At 45.8% G+C, this 23,205-nt stretch overlaps 1 protein-coding gene across 1 annotated transcript in view; it reads right to left on the reverse strand.

Moving 5' to 3' along the window:
• recql4 (RecQ helicase-like 4) overlaps positions 1 to 23,205 on the reverse strand; it is an 84,895-nt gene that overhangs the window by 27,490 nt on the left and 34,200 nt on the right. The window contains exons 11-17 of the mRNA XM_072508015.1: positions 18,336 to 18,428; positions 16,477 to 16,613; positions 13,763 to 13,846; positions 11,767 to 11,955; positions 10,137 to 10,319; positions 8,524 to 8,728; positions 3,914 to 4,191 (exon numbers count right to left, since the gene is read on the reverse strand). Coding sequence (XP_072364116.1) covers positions 3,914 to 4,191; positions 8,524 to 8,728; positions 10,137 to 10,319; positions 11,767 to 11,955; positions 13,763 to 13,846; positions 16,477 to 16,613; positions 18,336 to 18,428 — 1,169 coding nt within the window. The remainder of the gene's footprint in view (positions 1 to 3,913; positions 4,192 to 8,523; positions 8,729 to 10,136; positions 10,320 to 11,766; positions 11,956 to 13,762; positions 13,847 to 16,476; positions 16,614 to 18,335; positions 18,429 to 23,205) is intronic.

Raw genomic sequence — 23,205 nt, forward strand, 5'->3', positions numbered from 1 at the left:
TATTGGGGCTGGTTTAGCACAGTGGACTAACAGCTGGCTTGCATTGCAGAACAAGACCAGCAGCATGGGTTCAATTCCCGTACCGGCCTCCACAAAAAGGCGCCGGAATGTGGCAACTCGGGGCTTTTCACAGTAACTTCATTTGAAGCCGCCTTGTGACAATGAGCGATTTTCATAAGGGACCAGCGATAGATGGAGATTGACAAAGATGTGGACAGAAACAAAAGGAATGTACATGGGGGTGATTAAGGCGAAGAAGGGTACAGATAATGGCAGATAAAGAGAATAGAATGTGTGAATGGCAGAAGAAAAGTGAGTAGAGCAGCATGACGGCTAAGTGGTTAGCACTGCTGCCTCACAGCTCCATGGACCTGGGTTTAATCCCAGCCTCAGGTGACTGTGTGGAGTTTGCACTTTCTCCCCGTGTCTGCGTGGGTTTCCTCCGGGTGTTCCGGTTTCCTCCCACAGTCCAAAGATGTGCAGGTTAGGTGGATTGGCCATGATAAATTGCCCCTCCCTGTCCAAAAGGTTATGTGGGGTTACAGGGATAGGGTGGAGGTGTGGGCTTAAGTAGGGTGCTCTTTCCAAGGGCCAGTGCAGACTTGATGGGCTGAATGGTCTCCTTCTGCACTGTAAATTCTTTGATTCTAGTGTGGGCAACTAGAACAGATGGCCCAAGAGGGACAATGGTGAGGGGAAAATAGATCAGTGGAAGAAATGGAAATAAATGGATGGAGATAAAAATGGGGTGAAGGTGGAGGAGAGAGTTTACAGTCTGAAGTTGTTGAACTCATTGTTAAGTCCGGAAGGCTGGAATGTGCCTAATCGGAAGAGGAGGTGCTGTTCCCCTAGTTTGCGATGAGCTTCACTGGAACATTGCAGCAGGCCAAGAACGGACATGTGGACGTGAGAGCAGGACTGGGAGTTGAAATGGCAACAGGAAGGTCTGGGTCCTGCTTGCGGACGGACCGGAGGTGTTCTGCAAAGCGGTCACCCAGTCTGCGTTTAGTCTCGCCAATGTAGAGCAGACCGCATTGGGAGAAGGGAATACAATAGACCAGAATGAAGGAAGTGCTGCCTCACTTGAAAAGAGTGTTTGGGATGGTGAGCAGGGAGGAGGTAAAGGGGCAGGTGTTGCACTGTCTGCGATTGCATGGGAAGGTGCCGTGGGAAGAGGGTGAGGTGTTGGGGGTGATGGAGGAGTGGACCAGGTTATCCCGGAGGGAACAGTCCTTGCGAAATGCTGACGGGGGTGTGACGGGACGATGTGTTTGGTGGTGGAATCATGCAGGAGATAGCGGAGGACACAGTGGATGAGGAACCACGATTACGGAAGAATGAAGACATGTCAGCAGCACCGTTTTGGAAAGTGGCATCATCGGGACAGATGTGATAATAACATAAGCATAATAACAATGTGTTTTCAATGTCATATTTATTTCTCTAGGTTTTAAGTTTTGAACAAGTATTAGTTACCAGCTAGGAACTCAATTTACGTTTGCCGTCCCTTTTGCAGATTAATTGAACACATTTACAAGATGGGACTGCTTAAATTTTATGAACATTGCTTTCGACTCTCTCCCCTGCAGTCAATGTAAAGACATTACTCAGGCATTAATACACTCAAATTTCCATCATAAATCCCACATCCACAAGAAGTAAAAGCTAGGTTTTCTTGTTACACCCACCAGTGCCAGCATAACAAACTCTCGTAGGCAGTTTCCATTGTAATGTAAATAAATGCTGCCACAGTACCCAAAGACCATACTCTCCCCTTTGAGCGTTGACTGATGGTGATTTAACCCGAGGGTCACCACAAGGTTCATGGATAACCTCAGCTGGCACGGGAATTGAACCCACGCTGTTGGCATCGGTCCACATCACGAACCAGCTATCCAGCCAACTGAGCTAACCGACCCACAATGTGGAATGCAGGAAGTGCATATTAACACAAGACTGTTTTATACAATTGGGAAGATCGGAGCAGTAATAGGCCATTCGGCCCTTCGAGCCTGCTCTGCAATTCTATAAGATTATAGCAGACCTAGTTGTCGTCTCAGAAATTTAAAAGAAATATATTAAGAGATATAAACATCAGGTCATCCAAACCTTTTGATTAAACCCGAGCCTCATTAGGTCCAGTTGCTCAATATGCTGAGCGTGCCAGATTAGGACTGACTTGGTGCTCCTCACGGTGAAAATACTTCCTGGGTAGGTTCACATAAGAGTTGGCCAAAAGCCATGGAAGTACAGTATTCCATATCCACAGAATCCCGACAGTGCCGAATGAGGCCATTCGTCCCATCAAGTCTGCACCAACCCTCTGAAAGAACACTCCACCCAGTCCCAATTTCCCCGTCCAATCTCCGTGACCCCAACTAATCTACATATCTTTGGAGACCAAGGGGCAATTTAGCATGGCCAACCCACCGAACCTGCACATCTTTTGACTGGGAGGAAAGCGGAGCACCCGGAGAAAACCCACGCAGACATGGGGAGAAAGTGCAGACTCCAGACAGACAGTCACTCAAGGCCAGAATTGAACCCAGGTCCTGGCACCATGAGGCAGCAGTGCTAACCACTGGGCCAGCATGCCGCCCATTCAGGTACACCACTGTGCTGTTAGGGAGGAGTTCTAGCATTTTGACCGAACACTGTGAAGGATCATCAATATATTTCCAAGTGAGTGGCTTGGAGGGAAACCTCCAGCTGGTGGTGTTAACAGGTATCTGCTGGACTTGTCCATCTCAAAGGCAGTGATCATGGGTTTAGAAGGTGCTGCTTAAGAAGACTTGATGCGTTTCTGCAGTGCATCTTGTTGATGGTACACATGGCTGCTACTGTGCGTCGGTGGTGGAGGGGGTGAATGTGGAAGGGGTGCAATCAAGTGGGCTTTGTCCTGGATGGTGTCAAGCATCTGGAGTGTTGTTGGAGCTGCACTCATCCAGGCAAATGGAGAGTATTCCATTACACTCCTGACTTGTGCCTTATAGATGTTGGACAGGCTTTGTGGAGTCAGGCGAGTTACTCACCGCAGGATTCCCAGCCTCTGACCTGCTCTTGCAGCCACAGTATTAATATGGCTAGTCCAGTTCAGTTTCTGATCAATCGTAACCCCCCAGGATGTTGATAGTGAGGGATTCAGTGATGGTAATGCAATTGAATGTCACGGTGCAATGGTTTGATTCTCTTATTGGTGATGGCCATTGCCTGGCACTTGTGTGGCGCAAATGTTACTTATCACTTGTCAGCCCAAGCCTGAATATTGTCCAGGTCTTGCTGCATTTGAACATGGACTGCTTCAGTGTCTGAGGAGTGGCGAATGGTACCGAACATTGTGCAGGCATCAGTGAACATCTCCACATCTGACCTTAAGCTGGAAGGCAGGTCTTTAATTCAGTCTTTCATGAGATGTGGGTGTGAGATGCTAGGTCAGCATTTTATTGCCCATTCCCATCAAAAAGGTGATTGTGAACCACCTACTGCCTGTTCTACCCACATTGAGATCAATTATGTCAACACAGAGCAAGGATCAACCCTCTGTGCTGGACGTTAGTCATTTTCCAATTTTCTCTCTTCCTGCTTTTGAATAGGATTGATGCAATATAACACCACCACCTGGAAGTTCCCCTCCAAGCCACTCACCATTCCGACTTGGAAATATATTGCTGTTCCTTCACCTTCACTGTGTCAAAACCCTGGAACTCCCTCCCTGACCTGATAACTGTTCCCAGTGTTTTCTTTTTTATTTCGGATTTCCAGCATCTGCAATATTTTGCTTCTGTGGTGGTGGCCACTCGGTTTATATCCACCTCAGAGAGGAAGTCCCAGTGAGACAATAATTACTTCCAGATGTAGGAAGGGAGAAGATAAAAACTTAAAAATAGATAACACAAACAATGTTAATCCTCACCTCTGGGTCGAGGAAGAGATGGCAATGGGCAGGCTTCCCATCTCTTCCAGCACGGCCAATCTCTTGCACGTAGTTCTCGAAGCCCTTTGGCATATTATAGTGCACGATTCCTCGGACGTCTGACTTATCCAATCCCATGCCAAATGCCACCGTTGCCACCACAATACGCAGTTGACCACTCATGAAGTTGTTCTGAATTCTCCTTCGCTGACTAGCTGACATTCCAGCGTGGTAGCAATCAGCAATCCACTTTAAAGGCCGCCTCACCTTCTTTCTAGCTGTTTTTTTTTTTTGCGGAGAAATATGAAAAGAAAATTGTCAGTTTAGAATATTTTCCCCAACCTAAACAAATCTCACGTGAACATCCTTCTCTTATGCCAGCTAAAGCAACTTCTAGATCAAGAAAAATTAATTTCACTCGTCAGCTGATGAATACATTGCCAAGGCCGGCAATGAACCACACCAACGAACCAGCTGGTACTGTTTCAGCTGCTCTGGGGAAGAGTGGCAGATCGAGTTAGAAACGGCATCGGGACTAAGGAATAGAATCACAGAATTTACAGTGCAGGAGGCCATTCGGCCCATTGAGTCTGCACCGGCCCTTGGAAAGAGCACACTACCCAAGCCCACACCCCCACCCTATCCCCATAACCCAGTGACCCCACCCCACCTTTTTTTGGACACAAAGGGCAATTGGGGCCGATCCCCCTAACCTGCACATCTTTGGACTGTGGGAGGAAACCGGAGCACCCGGAGGAAACCCACGCAGGCACAGGGAGGTTGTGCAGATTCGCACAGACAATGACCCAAGCCGGGAATCGAACTTGGGACCCTGGAGCTGTGAAGCAATTGTGCTAACTACTATGCTGCCCAAGAAGGAGTTACTGCAACTGCGTGATCTTTGCGGTTAAGAACGCAAGTCCATAGCAAAGTTAAATACAAAGTCCGCCAAGCTGATCCTACCTCCCCTGCCCTCCCCATCTAACAAAATTCGAAACTGCCTTGAGTATTGCTGAAAAGAGAGACAAGTTTTTCCACCTTGCACTCATCAGGACAAACGCCAGAACGCCAAATTTCAAATGTTTATGAAGATGTATACGACAGAAAAGGGTGCTGGTTGGTTGGCAAGTTGACTGTGACTGGCAGAAGAGTTGCTATGGAGAAAGCAATGCAGAACTATAGGCTAAGCTCCCTAGTAATTTGAAAAAGGGTGTAAGGTCTGAACATATTTCTTCTGTTTGCAGAGAACAGGTCCCTGCGTATGAATGTACGGCGCTTCTAATGAACGTAAATGAGCCACACTTCCGAGTCCGACTGATTATGAAAATGAAATGAAATGAAAATCACTTATTGTCACAAGTAGGCTTCAAATGAAGTTACTGTGAAAAGCCCCTAGTCGCCACATTCCGGCGCCTGTTCGGGGAGGCTGTTACGGGAATCGAACCGTGCTGCTGGCCTGCCTTGGTCTGCTTTCAAAGCCAGTGATTTAGCCCTGTGCTAAACAGCCCCTTAAATTGGCGGTTAGTACTTGGCCATGGCAACACCTCAGCCAGAGTCAATTTGCTAACCAATCAGCACCCTTTCCTTCTGTGGTATAAATTCTGACTGTTTGAAATTTAGCATTTTTGTGTTTGTCCTTCTGAGTACAAGATCAGAAACATCAACAACATTTCTCGCTTTGGAGCAAAAGTTAACTTGCCTCTTTAGTGCTTCCAGAAATATTTCTCCTATTAGGGGAGACAGTGGCGTAGTGGTATTGTCACTGGTCTAGTAATCCAGAGACCCAGGGTAATGCACTGGGGTCCCGGGTTCGAATCTCACCATGGCAGATAAAATAAAAATCTGGAATTATAAGTCTAATAACGATCATGAAACCATTGCCAATTGTCATGAAACCATTGCCATCTGGTTCACTAATGTCCTTCAGGGAAGGAAATCTGACGCCCGTACCTAGTCCTACATGTGACTCCAGACCCAGAGAAGCATTGTGATTGTCTCTCAACTCTGGAATGACCTTGCACGTCACTCAGTTCAAGGGCAATTAGGAATGGGCAACAAATGCTGGCCCACATCCCAGGGACGAAAAAAAAACACCCTACCAGTCTGCGAGGTACTTAACACCCAGAATGGTTACAGCACAGCAGGCAGCCATTCCGTCCCTGGCATCCATCTCTCTACCAGAGCAACTCAGCTCGTCCCACTCATCTGCCCCTTCTCCATAGTTCGTAAAGTTTTCAGGTGCTTATACAATTCAGATTTAAATTTTTCAATTGAATCCAACTCTACTCGCCGGATCATGAACACTTGTTGCAAAATTATTTGATTGAATTCTTTAAGGAGGTAACTAAGTGTGCAGATGAAGGTAGAGCAGTTGATGTCGTATACATGGATTTTAGTAAGGAGTTTGATAAGGTTCCCCATGGTCGGCTCATGAAGAAAGTAAGGAGGTGTGGGATAGAGGGAAATTTGGCCAATTGGATAAGTAACTGACTCACATAGAAGACAGAGAGTGGTGGTGGATGGAAAAGTTTCAGATTGGAGACCAGTTACCAGCGGTGTACCACAGGGTCCTCTGCTATTTGTGATTTTTATCAATGACTTGGAGGAGGGGGCTGAAGGGTGGGTCAGTAAATTTGCTGATGACACCGAGATTGGTGGAGTAGTGGATGAGGTGGAGGGCTATTGTAGGCTGCAAAGAGTCATTGATAGGATGCAGAGCTGGGCCGAAAAATGGCAGATGGAGTTTAACCCTGATAAGTGAGAGGTGATTCATTTTGGTAGGAAAAATGTGAATGCGGATTACAGGGTCAACGGCAGGGTTCTGAGGAATGTGGAGGAACAGCGAGATCTTGGGGTTCATGACCACAGATCTCTGAAGGTTGCCACTCAAGTGGATAGAGCCGTGAAGAAGGCTTATAGTATGGTAGCGTTTATTAACAGGGGGCTTGAGTTTAAGAGCCACGGGGTAATGCTGCAACTATACATGACCCTGGTGAGACCACATTTGGAGTATTGTGTGCAGGTCTGGTCACCTCATTATAGGAAGGATGTGGAAGCATTGGAAAGGGCGCAAAGGAGATTTACCACGATGCTGCCTGGTTTGCAGGATAGGTCTTGAGAGGAAAGGTTGAGGGAGCTCGGGCTTTTCTCTTTGGAGCGAAGGAGGATGACAGGCGACTTAATAGAGGTTTATAAGATGTTGAGGGGAATAGACAGAGTGGACGTTCAGAGACCATTTCCTCGGGTGGATGTAGCTGTTACAAGGGGTCATAACTATAAGATTCAGGGTGGGAGATATAGGAGGGATGTCCGAGGTAGGTTCTTTACTCAGAGAGTGGTTAGGATGTGGAATGGACTGCCTGCTGTGATAGTGGAGTCGGACACTTTAGGAACTTTCAAGCGGTTATTGGATAGGCACGTGGAGCTCACCAGAATGACAGGGAGTGGGATAGCTTGATCTTGGTTTCGGACAATGCTCGGCACAACATCGAGGGCCGAAGGGCCTGTTCTGTGCTGTACTGTTCTATGTTCTAAAAAAGATTTTCCTTGTGTCGTCGTTATTTCTTTACCATTCACTTTAAATTGATGTCCCCTGGCTCACAACTTTTCTTCCAGTGGGAGGTTCTTTAGTGCTCCCTGACATGTTGAACTTTTCAATGAGCTAATACTGGTGTCCCCGTGTTGTACAGTCCAGATTTAACCTGGAATAGTGCTCCAGGTGAATGGATTCCAGTTGGTATTTTGCATACATGTAAATATTCCTCTCTCATTCTCACTTCTTTCCAGACTGACTCCATAACTTAGTAAGACAATGCATTCCAAGCATTGTCTGGCATCTTTGAATCGGTCTATATATATGTTTCTGGAACATACCTCTTCATTCACCTGAGGAAGGAGCAGCGCTCCGAAAGCTAGTGACATCAAAACAAACCTGTTGGACTTTAACCTGGTGTTGTAAGACTTCTTACTGTGCTCACCCCAGTCCAACGCCGGCATCTCCATATCATCCATTCCATAACACCAGAGATCAGCTTTGTCTTTTTTTCACTCATTGTTAACAAATTTCTCAATGGAGTATTTCAACAGCTACCAGGTCCCTAATTTACACATTTAAAGGACCCAGTTCTTGCTTTAGGCATACATTGTGGCATACAAATTTAGTAGCGAGACCATGGCTATGCAAACTGGGCACAGGTTGTTCCAGTACTAAAGCCATAAGCTTTACAGCCATATTATGCTCAAATATCAGGTGCAAAGCATTTCAATTTCCACGGCAAACAATTCATTTTAAACATCATTTCAAAATCTAGGTTTTCTGCCACTTCTCCCCCCCCCCACCCCCCCCCCCCCACAGTATACCCTGCTCACCCATGGCTCCCCCCCCCCCCCCCACAGTATACCCTGCTCACCCATGGCTCCCCCCCACCCCACAGTATACCTTGCTCACCCATGGCTCCCCCCCCACAGTATACCCTGCTCACCCATGGCTCCCCCCCCCCCCCCACAGTATACCCTGCTCACCCATGGCTTCACCCCCCCCCCCCACAGTATACCCTGCTCACCCATGGCTTCACCCCCCCCCCCCCCCCCCCACAGTATACCCTGCTCACCCATGGCTTTCTTTCTTTTTGCGAGGATTTCTTCAGCGGTATCCTCCTCCTTGCTTAGTTCTGGTGGTAGCTCCTTTAGTGTAACTCCCTGAAGGCATGTCCGAAGCAAGGCTGCGATACGGGCCGTCTCCTCTCTCCGGGTGCAGTAGACAATAATGGAATCCAAGGAGGCAAACCGATCACCTTGGATCAAAGTTACAAGACCCTGGGCAAGTATACAGTTAAAGAATTTACTGAAAACCAGTACACAGATTTTAAAAACATCACAAAGAGCCGATGTTCTGACAGATAACATCTCAGAGACCCTCAGATATAGAAGCAGAATTTGACCATTCGGCCCATTGAATCTGCTGCCCCATTCAATGAGATCATGACTAATCAGAATTGATAATCCTTAACTCTTCTTTCCCGCCTTATTCCTATAACCCTTGATTCCTTTACTGATTTAAAAATCTGTATCCATAGGATCACCATTGGTTGCAAACCACAAACTATCATTTTTTTTACGATTCATAGATGTTTCCAGTACAGATGGAGGCCATTCAGCCCATCATGCACGCCGATCAACACGGATCTGATGACAATAATCCTTTTTCCAGCGCTTGGCCCATAATCCTGGAGGTTATGGTAGCACAAGTGATATCTACATACTGAACTGTTATGGGAGTTTCTGACTCAACCACCTACTGAGGAAAACGTTTCTCCTCAACTCCCCTCTCACCTTCTACCTCTTACCTTCAATCCATGTCCCCTGGTTATCGACACCTCCACTAGGGGGAAAGGTGGTTTCCTATCCACACTATCTATGCCCCTCAATCTCATACATCTCTATCAGATCCCCCCTCAATCTTCACTGCTCCAAGGAAAACAGCCCATCCAATCTCTCCTCATAGCTCAGACCCTTCAACCCAGGCAGCATCCTGGTAAATCTTCTCTGCACTCCTGTGCAACCACATCCTATAATGTGGTGATCAGAACTGCACACAATACTCCAGTTGTGGCCTAACTAGTGTTTTATACAGTTCCAGCATGACCTTCCTGCTCGTGTTCTATGCCTCGGCTAATAAAGGCAAGTATCCCATATGTCTCTTTAACCATCTTCTCTACCTGTCCTGCCATTTTTAGGAATCTGTGGATATGCACCCCAAAGTCCCTCTGATCGTCAGTATCTTCCAGGGTCCTACCATTCATAGTGTAATCATTTGTCTTGTTAGCCCTCCACAGATGCATTACCTCATACTTTTCCAGGTTGAACTCCTGTCCTTTCACTTGTCACTGGCTTAAAATCCTGGGATATCCTCGCTAACCGTGCTCTATATACCAACAATACCGCAACTACTGCAGTTCAAGGAGGCAGCTCACCACCACTTACTCAAGGACAATTAGAGATGTGCAATAAATGCTGGCCTAGCCAGTGATGTCCGTTTCATGTTAACAAATAAAAAACAATTGTATGGTCTCCCGGTTCACAAGACGTTGCGTTTATTTTACGACGGGGCCTGTGTTCTCAACCACACGTGATTGCAAGTTTATGTGCAGTCACCAGCAAGAACCAGGTGGTTTTCTCTCTCACTCCCTCTTGTGTGTTATTAACAGCCTGATCAGGCCTTTACCTGGTCCCTGTCTCGATCTGTAGACACGCTCAGGAACAAATTAGCTGGTATGTCTGCAGAACGTACAGCTATTCCTTCCGCCTCCTGGATCTCGAGGTGATGTGCGATGTTCTGGGCTGTTGAGAGTGTGGCAGTGGCCGTCAATCCTAGCAGGCATTTCACTCCCAAACGTTCCTTCAGGACCTGCACATCAAACAAATTGATCCACTGATGTAAACATTAAAAAGCTACAAAGTGCTCTCTGGTGTTATTGACATTCATAATTGAAACTGAAAATGTTAATCCACTGGTTGATGACCTGAAATAACTGCGGAAAGAGACAATTTATTCAGCCTAACTGACAACACCAGGCAACATTCTTCAGTGTGTGACTTTAGCATACTTTTTTTTTGTTTAAATTCTCACAATAACTGCCCCCCACATTTTGAAATAACTGACTGATGATAGGGTACAGTTCCATTGGCGCTGTCTATCCTCTGATACCTGTTTAAGTGTCTGGAAGAAACGGTTTCTCTATCTATATGATCAAGTCCATTATCACATCAAAAATCTTGATCAGATTAGATCACCCTTCTAAATCCGCTTAAATCAAATGTCCTTCTAATTTCATAGAATCATAGAATTTACAGTGCAGGAGGCGGCCATTCGGCCCATCAAGTCTGCACCAGCCCTTGGAAAGAACACCCCACCCTAGCCCACGCCTCCACCCTATCCCTGTAACTCAGTAACCCCACCTAATCTTTTTTGGTTTACTAAGGTCAATTTAGCACGGCCAATCTACCTAACCTGCACATTTTTGGACTGTGGGAGGAAACCGGAGGAAACTCACGCAGACACGGGGAGAACGTGCAGACTGCACAGTGACCCAAGCTGGGACTCAAACCTGGGACCCTGGAGCTGTGAAGCAACTGTGCTAACCATTGTGCTACCATGCTGTCCCTTTAATTGATTAATCCCTGGTATAATTCTCATGTAATCAGTCAGGAGCTGAAAAAAATCCAGAGATAAAAACAGGAAACGCTGGAAAGAGAGAGCAGGTCAATCAGAATCTGTGGAGATAAACAGTGTTAATGCTTCACATCAATGAGATTTCATCGGGTCATCGACCTAAAACGTTAGCTACAGCAGCACCTCAGCACCAATCCCTTTGAGGCAATGCACAACATTTATCAGATGTTTTGATTACTTATCGTACAATTCAGTTGGTAAAGTGTGGTGTGGCGTTGCTGGAGTGCACCACTCAGAAAACTGCAAGGTTCAAATTGGATGTGTGCCATGCTGGCTCATACAACCTGCCTGGGGGGCACTCGGGAGCTCATTACTGGCAGGAGTGGCTGAGAATCATCCAGGGTTTCTGCTGCTTATTGCTAGCTAGTGAATCCTTCAGGAAAATGCATCAGAGTGAAAATTGAGTAGGCCAACAATGTAATGTCCATCATAGTAAACAAACTCAGTTACGGTCCATCTTGAATAGGACAAGGGCCACACACTCCGCATTTTCGGGGGGGGGGGGACTGAAAAAGTAATTAGATGTCCAATTGAAATCTGATTATTTCCCTCAAGCCAAGTCTGATCACAGCTACATTGCATGAATCTAAAACAAGTCACCACTGAGCTGCTCCTCCCTTACCTTGCACAGACGGAGGTAGCATGGTCTGAAGTTGTGCGACCATTCCGAGACACAGTGCGCCTCATCGATACAAGCAAAAGCCACAGGGGGAAGCTCACGTGCAGGCGGGAGACAGCTTGCTCCAGCCCACCCACCACCCACGAGCGCCTCTGGGGAGAGCAACAGCACATGGACCTTACCTTCTTTTACCTGTGGATTCAAAGGCAAACACATGAATTGGAAGAAATCTGTGGATTTAAAGGCAAACATATGAACTGGAAGAATAATAATCTTTTATTATTGTCACAAGTAGGTTTTCATTAACACTGCTATGAAGTTACTGTGAAAATCCCCTAGTCGTCACAGTCCGGCGCCTGTTCGGCTGCAGGGAGGGGGGGTGGGGTGAACACATCCAGGTGAATTTCCAGAGTATTCCACCATTCTCTATAGTTGTGCCTTTGGGGAGTCAGCAGACTGTCATTCCCTGCAGAATTCCCAGTTTCGGACATACTGGTCGAGTTGAGTTTCTGGTAAATGGTGACCCACAGGACTTTGAAGGGGGGGGGGTTATGGACAAAAGGCGAAACTAACACTGGACGACAGAAATCTCAGAATCAAAAGTTCTCACTGTTCAAAGGCAAGAGACTGCAAAACTATAAAATTAGGATTTTTTGATAGTTCTGAGAAGTTAACATTTGCAAGGAGTAACGTCATCTAAAATTACCCACGTGCTAGGCACACAACATATTTCAACAGGACATATTTTACAAACCAAGATTTCTTTGAAGAAGTGCTCATGAAATACCAGCAAAGTCTCCCTTCAGAATCAGTATTCAGCAGGCTTGCAGTGGAGTCACTATTTACTGCCATGCTGAGGTCAGGATTGTCACTGGGGGAGGGGAACAGGGTGGATTTAGTAACTAAATTCAATCGTTGCAGGGAAGGATTGGGGGGGGGGGGGGGGGGGGCGGACGGGGGGACTCTTGCTGTTCAATTGTTATTCTGTGTTTTTGTAGGTTTTGTACTAAAATTGTTAAACATTTTAATGGATATATTTCCAAAAGAAAAAGGATTGCCACTAGATCTAAAAGCAATTTACTGCAGATGCCGGAATCTGAAACCAAAGAGAAAATGCTGGAAAATCTCAGCAGGTCTGGCAGCATCTGTAGGGAGAGAAAAGAGCTGACGTTTTGAGTCCAGATGACCCTTTTAGATGCTGCCAGACCTGCTGAGATTTTCCAGCATTTTCTCTTTGGTTGCCACTGATCTGAATGTTTACATTTAAATGGTACTGGCTGGCAAAATGAACCTTTTCTCCGGGTTGCATGTTATAACTGACACCAATGTATACAGAGTGACAGAAATAACAGCGATTCTTCCCATGCAAGACAAATCAGAAAAATAAATCACTTGGGTACTGCCTGAAAGGGTGGTGGGAGCAGCTTCAACATTAACTCCCAGAAAAGGAACTGAATACCTGAAGTCGTATTTGGAGGGTGAGAGGGGCGTTGAACTAATTTGATAACTCGTTCAAAGGGCCAGGACCGGCACAATGAGCTGGTTGGCTTCATTCTGTATTACGACGTTTGGGCAGCACGGTAGCATTGTGGATAGCACAATTGCTTCACAGCTCCAGGGTCCTAGGTTCGATTTCGGCTTGGGTCACTGTCTGTGCGGAGTCTGCACATCCTCCCCGTGCGTGCGTGGGTTTCCTCCGGGTGCTCCGGTTTCCTCCCACAGTCCAAAGATGTGGTTAGGTGGATTGGCCATGATAAATTGCCCTTAGTGTCCAAAATTGCCCCTTGGTGTTGGGTGGGGTTACTGGGTTATGGGGATAGGGTGGGGTGTTGACCTTGGCTAGGGTGATCGTTCCAAGCGCCGGTGCAGGCTCGTTGGGCCAAATGGCCTCCTTCTGCACTGTAAATTCTATGATATACAGGTCAAAGAACATGTGTAGAGGTTGGTTTGCTGTTCCCCCATATCCATGGACCACAATGAACTACAGCTTTCAGCTAACCTTTGCAATAGCTGCTTCTCTCTGTGCCCTGGTCATACTGGAATGGATACAAACTGCCTTCAGGTTGGAAGGAAGCCCCGATACCTGTAAGAAACATACAAGATAAATATGCAAAGTCAAGTGATTTCGCAACAATCTGATATCTAGGCTCAACTCTAAAGGGGCTGCAGGAGCAGAGGGACCTAGGGGTATATGTGTGCAGAACACTGAAGATGGCAGGACAAGTTGTGGGTATGGCATCCTAGGCTTTATAAAGAGTACAAAAGCAAGGGGGGCATATTGAATCTGTACAAAACACTAATTAGGCTCAGAGTATTATGTCCAGTTCAGGGCAAGATGTGAAGACATTGGGGAAGGTGCAGAAAGAGTAATGAGAATGGTTCCAGAGATGAGGTACCTCAGTAACTGGATCTAAGCTCGGACAAAAGAAGATAGAGAAAAGAATTTGATAACGGTATTCAAAATTATGAGGGGTAAGGGCAGCACGGTGGTGCAGGGTAGCACTGCTGCCTCACAGCGCCGAGGTCCCAGGTTCGATCCAAGCTCTGGGTCACTCTCCGTGTGGTGTTTGTACATTCTCCCCATGTTTGCGTGGGTTTCGCCCCCATAACCCAAAGATGTGCAGGGTAGGTGGAAATTGCCCCTTAATTGGAAAAAATGAATTGGGCACTCTAAATTTTAAAAAAAATTATGAGGGGTCAGAACAGAGAAGGTCAGGAGAAACTGCTCTCATCGATGGAAGGATTGAGAACGAGAAGACAAGTGTTTTTCACACAGCAAGTGGGTAGAATCCAGAATGCACTGCCCGAGAGGGTTAAGGCAGGGTCAATCGAGAAACTCAAATGGGAGCTGATTTATCGGAAAGGGAAGACTGTGCAGGGCTACTGGGAGAAGACAGGATGGGGGCATCTGGCATGAAGTGAATTGCTCTTACAGAGAACCAGCCTGGGGAAAGCGGGCAGCATAATCAAAGACCCCTCCCACCCAGCTTACGCACGCTTCCAACTTCTTCCATCGGGCAGGAGATACAAATGTCTGAGAACACGCACAAACAGACTCAAAAACAGCTGCTTCCCCGCTGTTACCAGACTCCTAAATGACAGTCTTATGGACTGGCCTGATTAACACTACACCCGTGTGCTTCACCCAATGCCGGTGTTATGTAGTCACATTGTGGACCTTGTGTTGCCTATTATGTACTTAATTATCTGCTCGCAGAAAGATATTTTTCACTGTACCTCAGTACACGTGACAATAAACAAAATCAAATCAGACACAATGGTCTCCTTCTGCACTATTTAATGATTCTAACTCAAATTCTTGCACTGCATATGGTTTGTGATTTCTCTGATACACAAGACATCAATGCACAGTTCGACAGCATTTTCATAGCTTCAGGACGTCCCAAAGCGCTTCACAGCCACATCCAAGTATTTTTGTAATTCTGATTTTATATTCTTTTCATGAGATGTGGGCATCACTGACTAGATGTTGCCCATCCTGAAAGCCCTTGAATAGGTAGGTGGTGGTGAGTCGCCTTTTTAAACTCCAGTCCACCCACAGGGAGTGCCAGGATTTTGACCCAACGACTGTGAAGGAACGGCAATATCATTCCAAGTCAGGATGGTGAGTGACTTGGAGGGGAATTTGCAGGGGGTGGTGTTCCCATGCTTCGCTGTCCTTGTCCATCAAGTAAGGATGCGTCGGTGGTACACACGGCTGCCACCGTGCACTGGTGGTGCAGGGAGTGAATGTTTAAGGTGGTGGATGGGGTGTAGATCAAGCGGGTTGCTTTGTCCTGGATGGTGTTGGAGCTGCACTCATCCAGGCAAGTGGACAGTATTCCATCATACCCCCAGCTAGTGCCTTTTAAGATGTTGGGCAGGCTTTGGGAATCAGGAGCGGAATTATGAGTCACAGAACTCCCAGTCTGGTCTGTTCTTGTACTCTCAATACTCATATAGCTGGTACAGACCAGTTCAGTTCATGGCCAATGATATGAAATGAACTGAAATGAAAATCGCTTATTGTCACAAGTAGGCTTCAAATGAAGTTAGTGAAAAGCCCCTAGTCGCCACATTCCGGCGCCTGTTCGGGGAGGCTGTTACGGGAATTGAACCGTGCTGCTGGCTTGCCTTGGTCTGCTTTCAAAGCCAGCGATTTAGCCCTGTGCTAAACAGCCCACCTTCGGAGGGTAACCCCCTCGGATGGTGATGGTGGGGATTCAGTGATGTAGTTAATGTTGTAAGGTTGTAAACGTGGCAGCCAATCGGTGTTCAGCAAAATCCCACAAACAACAATGAGGAAAATGACCAGATATTTCCCTCTTGATGAAAGAACTTTGACAGATGCTGTCTGAATTGCCGAGCATTTCCTGTTTATATTTGAGATTTCCAATACTTTGTATAGATTTAGTGACTTTAATGAAGGACAAATAGTGGCACCAACAACTCACACAGAATGCTAATAGTTTAAGTCTGTGATTGAGGAGCACTTGAAAGGGGACTGTTACATCACATAGCATGGGGACGAAATGTTCACCATTATTTGTCTAGTTAACAGACTGAACAGAACTGGAGTCTCAACTGATTCTTTTGGGTTTTACTAACAGGTGCTGTGTTTTTTTTTTTTTAAATTTGAGAACACAGCCAGGGCTACTGCTTAAAAACTAACAGGCATAAAAAAAATAGAAAAAAGGAAACTGTGAACTTCACCTGGTCATCCATCAGTGAGACGAGAGGTGAAATCACCAAGGTGATGCACTTTGACCTCTTGGCATACAGGTATGCAGGTAATTGGTAGCAAAATGATTTCCCCATTCCAGTGGAGAGCACAACCAGAGTAGAAAGACCTAGTTTGAAGAGAACAGAGCAGACACCATATGAGAGGTCAGAAACCTCTCTAAGTATTACATTCAACAACAACTTTGCTTAAGGAAGCCACTTTATGTGATGTTGGGGGGGGGGGGAAGAGATCATAGAATTTACAGTGCAGGAAACCATTTGGTCCATCGAGTCTGTACCGGTCCTTGGAAAGAGCACCCTACTCAAGCCACACCTCCACCCTATCCCCGTAACTCCACCTAACCATTTTGACACTAAGGGGTAATTTAACATGGCCAATCCACCTAACCTGCACATCTTTGGACTGTGGGAGGAAACCCACGCAGACATGGGGGGACATGCAAACTCCACACAGGCAGTGACCCAAGCTGGGAATCGAACCCGGGACCCTGGAGCTGTTAAGCAACAGTGCTAACTACTGTGCTACCGTGCCTAACTTCCCACCAAGCATTGGACCATCTCCACATTCTTCATCATTGTCAAAAGAATTCATAGAATAGAATAGAATTTTACAGTGCAGGAGGCGGCCATTCGGCCCATTGAGTCTGCACCGGCTCTTGGAAAGAGCACCCTACCCAAGGTCAACACCTTCACCCTATCCCCATAACCCAGTAACCCCACCCAACACTAAGGGCAATTTTGGACACTAAGGGCAATTTATCATGGCCAATCCGCCTAACCTGCACATCTTTGGACTGTGGGAGGAAACCGGAGCACCCGGAGGAAACCCACGCAGGCACGGGGAGGATGTGCAGACTCCGCAGACAGTGACCCAAGCCGGAATCGAACCTGGGACCCTGGAGCTGTGAAGCAATTGTGCTATCCACAAGGCTACCGTGCTGCCCTAAATTAAAGGAAAAGTTTTATTTTTTGAAGGAAAGATTGACCATACTGCCTGAAAGGGTGTGGAAATCAATTCAATACAAGGAAATTGGCTCCAACTCTGCTGTATGGTGGCAAGTAATTTTTTTAAAAATGGATGGGGTTGGTGATGAATAGAAGAAATTGTCATTTTTTGCAATGTTATTAAAACCGGGGTTAAGATGCAGGCAAACAGTATGACCACTACAGTTGTGATTAAGGTGTTGTAAAAGTGAGATAATTATTGATTTTTCAGATGAAGTCTTCTGCTAAGACCTGGAGAACCATTTACTTGTTTACGTTTGAAGGACCCCAGGGATGTAGATTATTTATGGAGGGGTACTATGTTTGGTCCTGGCTGAACAAATCAAGGGACATCGTGTAAGAGGCAAAATCATGTTTTATACTTTGGGTACAGATGATGCAGCTAATGGGAGGAGTCAGGTCTGTCTGAAAAGTCAGTTGGTTTTGGAACTCTCATCTGAACAGAGGTGTTTCAGTTTGGTTCGGAAAGGTTCTCTCTCCAAAGATTCTGCACAGAGAAAAATCTGGTTGTTAACTTAGTGGTATTTGAAATATATTGGTTTACTTAATTGGAATATAGTGGCAGGTTTAAGAAGTTAGTTAAGGTTTTATCTTTTACTTAAGAACTGTTGTAACTGTTAACTGTAAAGCGATGGGGTTAATTTTGTGTTTAAATTTAAGTTTGTTGACATAAAAGATACCTATGGGTTAGTATCATCACACCTCAATTTTACAAATTGCTAATCATTGGGTTTTTGTCCAGGATCCCTACAGGTTGCACCTACTATTGCTATTAGTTGGACTGAAACGTGGTCACAGCCTGAACGATTCTTTTACTGACATACCTGATAAAATCCTCATTACAGTTAATTCCTGTCCGGGTCTGAATGAACGGTACCCGAGCTCTAACAGTGCCTCATGGACCTCTGCTGGAGTAGCTGACGAAGAGAAAAAAAACACAAATAATCAATGAAATGCAATCCAAATGCTGACTTCATGTCACCGGTGGCTCATTTGCGACAGAGTCAGCAGGTTTAAGTTCAAGTTCCACTCCAGAAACACAAGCACAAAAATCCAGGCTGATACCTATGGCCCCTCGTCCTAGAATGTCCAACACAGGGGAACCACCGGAGATACGTCTGCTCTATATTTACCCTATCTATCCCCTTCAGCATCTTATATACCAGTGCCTACAAGTTACAGTGCAGAAACTCACGTGGCTCCTTCCTCGGCACTATCCAAATGCACGACCTCTACCACCTAGAAAAATAAGTGCAGCAGAATCATGGGAACACCGCAACCTGCAAATTCCTCTCCCATATATGGCAACAATGAGCCTAAGCAAAACTGGGGTCAATGGGAATCAGGGGAAAACTCGCCACAGGTTGGAATTATATCTGGCACAAAGATAGATGGTTGTGGTGGTTGGAGGTCAATCATCTCAGCTCCAGGACATCACTGCAGGAGCTCCTCAGGTTAGTGTCCTGGGCCCAGCCATCTTCAGCTGCTTCATCAGCTGATCTCCCTTCCATCATGAGGGCAGAAGTAGGAATGTTTGCAGATGACTGCGCAATGTATAGCACCAATTGCGATTCCTCAGATACTAAAGCAATCAGTGTCCTTATGTAGCAGGATCCTCTTACAAGTAGCTGCTCTCAGTCGACTTTGACTAAATTCGGTCTTATCCTACTAAAAGCCGCCTTCCTAAAATCAAAAATCTTTAATTCCGGTCCATCCTGGTCTCTTTCCAAAACTACCTCAAATCTTACCAAATTAGGTCAAGTACCACCCCCTCTCTTGTGGGACTTCCTACATGCTGGCTCAAATAGGTGCCCAATTCAACCCCCTCTTAACCTTTCACACTTTGCCTATCCCAATTAATATGAGGGAAGTTGAAATCCCCTATTATTTTTACACTTGAGATTTATCTACATATCTGTTCTTCTAATCTCTCCCAGACTGTTTGGGGCCCTATACTACCCTCCCTGCAATGTGATTACCCCGTTTTTGTTTTAAACTCCATTGTTTTGATCACTAATAGCTTCAGCCATTCTGATTTTTCAAATCAACAGTGTTAAGTATAAAAATGTCCACTCAAGTTGTCACAGGTATGTTCTCATGTATCAAGAATGTGATTTAGTATTTTTGCTTCAATGAATGTTTTTTTTACAGAATTTACAGTGCAGAAGGAGGCCATTCGGCCCATCGAGTCTGCACCGGCTCTTGGAAAGAGCGCCCTACCCAAGGTCAACACCTCCACCCTATCCCCACAACCCAGTAACCCCACCCAACACTAAGGGCAATTTTGGACACTAAGGGCAATTTATCATGGCCAGTCCCCCTAACCTGCACATCTTTGGACTGTGGGAGGAAACCGGAGCACCCGGAGGAAACCCACGGACACACGGGGAGGACGTGCAGACTCCGCACAGACAGTGACCCAAGCCGGAATCGAACCCGGGACCCTGGAGCTGTGAAGCAATTGTGCTATCCACAAGGCCACCGTGCTGCCCAAACTTCTTTCTACAAGATTTAACTGTTACAAATGACGGATGAACTAAACTGTTCAGATGATCGGACAAAGTGGGAATCAGCAAGCATTACCCGGCTCTCCTACTTCTAACGCTGAGACAATTGACAAAAACAGCTGGCAGTGAATGTGTTAGAGAGAAGATAAAGGGTCGGGGAAGTAGAGTGTCCATGTTCATGAGTCACTAAAAGCAGGTGTAGCAAGCAGTTAGGAAGGCAAATGATATGTTGGTCTTTATCACAAGAGGAGAAATAAAGAAGCCTTGGTGAGACCACATCTGGAGTATTGTGTACAATTTTGATCCCTTTACCAAAGGATAGAAATGCTAGTCTCAGAGGGAGTGCAAGAAGGTTCAGACTAATCCCTGGAACACTGGCATTGTCTGATGAGGGAGAGATTGAGGAAACGGGGCCTCCATTCTCTATCATTTCAAAGAATGGGGCGTGATGTCATTGAATCTTACAGGGTGTGACAAGGTAGATAGGACATTTTCCCTAGCTGGTGGGTCTAGAACCGGGGACATAATCTTAGAATAAGGGGCAGGCCATTTAAGACCGAGATGAGGAAGTATTTCTTCACTCAAGAGGACAGTGAATCTACAGAATTCTCAACCCTGGAGGGTTGTGGATGCTCATAGAGTACGTTCAAGGCAGAAATCAATAGATTTCTGAAGACTAATGAGACATCTGTTGAGGAAAATACGAAAGATGTCATTTGAAACATGAAGGTCTGATGATAAAACCCAAGGAACATGAGATAAAGCAAAGTAACAGAAAGGATCCCAAAGAAGTAAATGTAATTAAACACCAAAATGAAATAGAAGGCCCTCGAAGGGGTAACTGCAGACAAAAGTTCTATAGAATGAAGACAGCCATTATCACACAGGCCTTGAGATAAGGAAGCAGTTCAAGCTGTAACCTGGTATCTTTAGTTCAAGTCAGAGAAATTCTTATAAAACTTGAGATTTAAGTTACATTAAGGGAATGAGTTTTATACCCTTTAATAGAAGTTAATTAGTTTAGCAAGCAATTGATTGGAATTGTCAGAATCTTACTTTTGAATAACTTGAAACATTTAAGAATACAAGAAATTACAATGCTTTAAAAATGAAATGAAATGAAAATCGCTTGTCACAAGTAGGCTTCAAATGAAGTTACTGTGAAAAGCCCCTAGTCTCCACATACTGGCGCCTGTTCGGGGAGGCTGGTACGTGAAAAAGATAAGGGAATGAAAGGCTGGAATGCCCCAGAATAATTAACAGGAAACCTCCCTTGCCAGTAAGCTGAAAAACCAAGGTCAAGTTAACATGAAGGCCCTCTCATGACATTACGAGTACTCGATGTGGAATCACATGGACAGAAAGGGTATTGCGATCAGGAGCAGAAGAAAATACTTTAAAATAATGTCATGTAATCAGCAAGGCTGTTAGAAAGGTGATATATATCCTGAATCGCCCCAGCCAGGGACTCACTCTCAGCTTGCAGAATGATCTCGGTCATCGGAATGACTGAACACAAAAACCGAGCAGAACCGCAAAACAACCGGGAGAAAACCAACAGATAAAGAGAGATTGTCGAGGAGGCCCAAGAAGGTCTGATCAGCCAACCAGGAGAATCCAGAAGCAAGATCTTTTTACTTTACTGTAAAGACAGTGATTTTATCTTTTAAAAGAAAAAATAAAATAACTTCAAAGTTTTAACCTGAAACAGTGGTTATTACAAAAGTTTACTTTACTTACTTCGCAACGAGGGACCCAGAATTGATGCTACTAAGTGGTAAGTAGATAGAATTCTTTTATGAAGATACGGGTCATACCGGGGGGATAACTTGAAACACTACTTTGACCTGAATAGCACCCGCCTAAGTCTGCATAGGAGTCAGCGAGTGAGAATCCCTGTCCACCATTTAGAATCTCTTGACCCTTTTTTTTATATAACAGGAATTCTAAGAATAGTGGTGAGGTTTTAACTTTATTCTGAAGATATGTAGACAGTGTAAGAAAGTGCCCTTGAGGTAGATGATCAGCCGCGATCTAATTGAAAGGCAAAGTAGGCTTGATGGCCTAGTCCTGCTCCAGTGTTCCCACGTTCCTAAGAGAATAGCAGAGAAGATGCAGGAAAATGCAGACATTGGCAGCTCCATTCTCCACCATCCCCTGCCACCCACCATCTTCCTGTGTGAGGAACTGCAGGCTAGCTGTAGTGAAGCAACTACTGTTATGTAAACTGCAGAATGTGTTATTCTAGTTTCATGTTTTTTTTTTTAAGGAAAGGCAGAGGTGGGAGGGGGAAAAGAGGAGAGACATTCATTCGGAAAGTGTAACAAACTTCGAGAGATATATTACATTGCAATAGCTTTATCTAGTCACTGGCTGTGTTACAGGGAAAGTTTAACAGTTCTATTAAATAGCCAGAATCATAGAATTTACAGTGCAGAAAGAGGCCACTCGGCCCATCGAGTCTGCACCGGCTCCTGGAAAGAGCACCCCACCCAAGGTCAACACCTCCACCCTATCCCCACAACCCAGCAACCAAACCCAACACCAAGGCCAATTTTGGACACTAAGGGCAATTTATCATGGCCAATCCACCTAACCTGCACATCTTTGGACTGTGGGAGGAAACCGGAGCACCCGGAGGAAACCCATGCACACACGGGGAGGATGTGCAGACTCCGCACAGACAGTGACCCAAGCCGGAATCGAACCTGGGACCCTGGAGCTGTGAAGCAATTGTGCTATTCACAATGCTACCGTGCTGCCCACGTGCCCAGAATGTGTTGTAAATTAGTGCTACCCATAGTAGGAATAAGCTAAGGCAGCCAGACAACCAAGCACTGCACAATGTCAAGCAGTCCCTCTCCAGCAGTGCTGCAAATGGACGTCAAAGACAGAGAGGAATCTCTTCTCCGAGGGTCGCTAGTCTTTGCAATTCTCTACCCCAGTGAGCCATGGAGACTGGGCCATTAAATATATTCAAAGTTACAGATATTTTGATTATCAAGTGAGTGAAGGGTCATGGGGAACAAGCAGGAAAGTGGAGTTGAGTGGCGGCACAGTGGCTCAGTGATTAGCACTGCTGCCTACTGTGCCGAGGACCCGGGTTCGATCCCGGCTCCGGGTCACTGTGTGGAGTTTCCACATTCTCCCCGTGTCTGCGTGGGTCTTATCCATGCATGGGTCAACC

The sequence above is a fragment of the Scyliorhinus torazame genome, chromosome 6 (genome assembly GCF_047496885.1).
Source record: "Scyliorhinus torazame isolate Kashiwa2021f chromosome 6, sScyTor2.1, whole genome shotgun sequence".
Classification (NCBI taxonomy): domain Eukaryota; kingdom Metazoa; phylum Chordata; class Chondrichthyes; order Carcharhiniformes; family Scyliorhinidae; genus Scyliorhinus; species Scyliorhinus torazame.